At 36.8% G+C, this 3,860-nt stretch overlaps 1 protein-coding gene across 8 annotated transcripts in view; it reads right to left on the reverse strand.

The window, feature by feature from the left end:
* LOC149261169 (uncharacterized) overlaps positions 1-3,427 on the reverse strand; it is a 184,457-nt gene extending 181,030 nt beyond the window's left edge. For 7 of the 8 annotated variants that reach the window (XM_089421770.1, XM_089421767.1, XM_089421763.1 and 4 more), the window contains exons 1-2: positions 3,292-3,427; positions 3,051-3,178 (exon numbers count right to left, since the gene is read on the reverse strand). In XM_089421770.1, the coding sequence (XP_089277896.1) occupies positions 3,051-3,178; positions 3,292-3,359 (196 nt within the window). In that variant the 5' untranslated portion in view covers positions 3,360-3,427. The remainder of the gene's footprint in view (positions 1-3,050; positions 3,179-3,291) is intronic. The other variant, XM_089421769.1, reaches the window with a different exon arrangement.
* Positions 3,428-3,860: the final 433 nt, after the last annotated feature.

The raw sequence follows: 3,860 nt of genomic DNA on the forward strand, positions 1-3,860 counted from the left end.
TTTGAATCCACCTTAGTCCCACTTGGATAGATTGCCCTGGTCAGGAATCTAGTCTGTGGCATTACAGTGCCTAAACTGTTGAGAGACCAATGGATAGATTGCCCTGGTCAGGAATCTAGTCCATGGCATTACGGTGCCTAAACTCTTCATTGTTCATATAGTTTGAGATCTTCCATTATATTTGTATATTATGAATACCTCCCTAGTTAAAAGGGAGTGTTGAAGAATGTAACTAGGTTCAGTCTTCATTAATGTATTTGACTCATCATGTAATGTACTTGTCAAAAGAATAAAGAAAAGAATTTTTATTATTATTATTATGACTTTATTAAAGCATGGGTTTCATGCTTGGGTCATCATGCTTTAGGTCAAAGTCCCCATTGAGAACTTCTAGGACTTATTCTAAGTTAATAAAGTCATTGTACAATTAAAGAGACCCTTCTTGGGCTTTGGAATCGTGCAAAAAGATTTATTATTGAGTAAAATATGATTTACGTAACCTCCACATCAAGTCAGCGTAATGGAGATCAAGTCGGCCTAAAGGGCACCTATTCGACCTCACCTGGAGCCTATAAAAGGAAGGAGATCTCATCTCAAGCAAGTTCAATATCTCTAGTGAAGCTGGAAAAAGTGCGAGGCAGGTCAAGGAAGTCAAAAGAAGTGTGAGTTGGATCAAGTTCAAAGAAAAAAGGAAAATTGAAGTTTTGGTGGTACTCTCTCTCTCTTTCATTTCCTAGTTTGGGAGATCAAAGTCTTTCAAGTGTTGTTGTTGCCAGTTGCTACCTAATGTCGTAAGTTGTTGCATAGTCAAAGTTTTTGGGTGGAAGTGTCGCTGCAAAAGGGTCAAAGATCTGGAAGGGCTAACTTGGTGTTGATGGAAGGTTTGGTCTATGTATAGGTTGAAGAGTCTCAAAGGAAACTATTGAGGAAGAGAATTTTTGACTAGGTTTTCCCCTCGAGAGGGGTTTTGCCTGGCATAGTGCCTACATCTTGTGTTTTGTGTTTTTGTGATCTTCATACACACATAATATGGTAATTGCTTGATGAAAGATAAGATAATAAAGAAGTAAAAGAAGCCAACATAACTCACAAGTAATTATCAAGAAAGAGGAATCAAACCCTAATCTACTTGCATTGATTTCTCAACACATACAAATTCAAAAACTGATCTAATTTAAAGAATTCCAAAAGTGTCATAAAAAATAGTACAATACTGCTGACAATGCAATGCATTAAAACTTTTAATAGTATAATACCACTGGCAATGCAATGTATTAAAACTTTTAATCCTAAGGTTACTTTGTCAGCATCAGAGAAGAGCACTAGAAATTTTTCAATCTGTGTAAACCTTTTCTCTGGACAATTACCCTTGTATTTGAGTTATTACATTTAGGTTTGAAGTAAATCAAAATTTTGCCTCCAGGTTTGGCTAAGAAAAGAAAACTTCTTATGACACTTCACATGAAATGAAATAAAAAGATGTAAAGTAATATTTTAAAATAGTCTAGTCAAAATATTTCAAGTCCAGGCCCAAACCAATCATTCTTCCTTCTAAAAATCTGATGAACTATAAAAATGTTAGCTTTTGTCCACTTAAAGATTTATAGGTCAGGTTGTCTTAAAACCCCAAAGTGCCATCACTTAAGTAAGATGTGCCTAATTAGATGATGAGATACTATGGTATAACTCACACTATTTAAAAATAGAAACAAATGAATATAGTCACCTAAGTGACTAGTACTCACTGCTTCACGTGAAATGAAATAAAAAGCACGTAGTCTAACGAGGCAGAGGAGTTGCCCGGAAAGTTATAGAAATTCTGGTTATATTTAGAGAAAATCTGGCTAGGATTTTTGTAAATCCAAGTTATAGTTGTTAAACTTCAAAATTTTAAGTGTTCTGGACGTTTTTGATGGTGCTGAATCCATTTCCACCATCAAAAACACGATTCAAACACTGTATCTACAAGATTTTTTGAAATTTTTTTGCCCGGACTCCGGCCACTTTTGGCCGTCCAGGCAATTCCTCCGCCTCGTTAGATGACTCCAGTAAAAAAGAGGTAAAGTAATACTATAAGATAGTTCAGTCAAAGTATTTCCAGTGTGGGACCTAACTAATAAATCTCCTTTCTAGAAATCTAATAAAACTATACAAAGGTTGAGTTGAATTTGTCCACTTAAAATTTCTAGTTGTGCCTTAAATCCAAATTGTCATCCATTAACTAACATGTGCCTTGTTAGCTGATAAGATACTACGGTATAATTAACACTGGAGTGAAAAATGCAAAAGATGAGTATAGTCACTAAAAAGAGTATGGATTCCAGTAGCAAAAAATGCGCGGGAGTATCTAATTAACCCTGTTAAAAAAAACAACTATCTAAATAATTCTTTAAACATTTATTGTCTATGTTTAAATATCAAAGAGGTGTCTCATTAGCCCTGTTAAGATAAGATATCTATACTGATTAAGATGAGTATAGTCCCTAAAGAGAGTAAGAACGCCAGTAGCAAAAAATGCGCAGGAGTATCTAATTAACCCTGTTCAGAAAAACAACTGTCTAATTAATTCTTTAGACATTTATTGTCTATGTTTAAATATCGACGAGGTGTATTTATACATTGATTGCCTATGTATAAATAAGGATAGAAATATTTAATTCGAACATGCGTCGTCCTGTGCCACATGAGTTGTTGAAAACCGCTATGTTGGACCTAAATCTAATTGATAGTATTTATTAGTGTGCCAAACAAAACAAATGTAGCATTGAAAGAAACTTATACACATGTTCTGTCAACTCCTGTTCAAACCCAGGAGAAAGAAGAGGCAGACTACCTACCTTTTTCAGTGCCCTCAGAAGACTCGTAGTGAAAACCGCTAAGACATCAACCCTTGGAGTATAGTTTTCACCATCATCGAACAAGGCGATGTCACTGCTTCGGCAAACGAAATCACTGAAAGGAAACAAAGATTTATGCACCCTGTACCTTCAGTCCTCCCCAACCCTTCTATGTAACTTACTATGAAATGAAGAGGAGTGAAACTTATTTACCTGGAAGCTGACTGAGCGATGAATCCAGGATCGTTAGCTTGGTTCTCAGAGCTTTGATAGCATACCATACCAGCAGCTGCAAATATGTGCTTCTGGGGTTCCAAAAATTGGAAAAACTCAATGTGTGCCTGTGGGGTTTCAAATATTGGAAAAACTCAAAAAAATGGAACAAATGCAAAATTAATCCAGAAACCCTACTATGTAACTTACTATGAAATGAAGCAGAGTGAAACTTATTTACCTGGAGGCTGACTGAGCGATGAATCCAGGATCGTTAGCTTGGTTCTCAGAGGTTTGATAGCATACCATACCAGCAGCTGAAAAATGAAATTGAATACCTTCAAATCCAAAAGAGCATGAGTGCGATATGAATTCCGAAAACCATCTCGGCTGTCACGGGATTCAGAAATGTAGAATGTAGGCTGTAGAAGGGTTTTAATAGAGGGGCGAGGAAGCAAAAGCAAAAGCCGGTATCCACTTGTCCAACGGCTACATACAAAAGCAAAAAGCCTGCCCCACAACGCCTTCCTTCCTGGTTTTTGCTGTAACAAACAGAGAGAGGCAGAGAGTAGAGTGAAAGTAGTAGTGATGTTAACGGTGTTAACAAATATCGTTTGCCATCCGGGCCCCTCCAGTCAGTTTGCCGTCCCTGTGTTTTTAATTGGTCTCCACCCCTTGATGTCGGCCGAGTCAATCTCTGTCGTACTCACCTATCCATGACACAAGTTAATTTACTAAGTTAATCCTGTTAACTTGACAAACTTCCCTTCTGTTTTGTTGAGCCTTCTTGCATTTGTGCTTTTTATGTAC

This window comes from Pinus tabuliformis, chromosome 6, assembly GCF_031772625.1.
Source record: "Pinus tabuliformis cultivar Carrire ecotype Pingquan chromosome 6, CPIR1, whole genome shotgun sequence".
Classification (NCBI taxonomy): Eukaryota; Viridiplantae; Streptophyta; class Pinopsida; order Pinales; family Pinaceae; genus Pinus; species Pinus tabuliformis.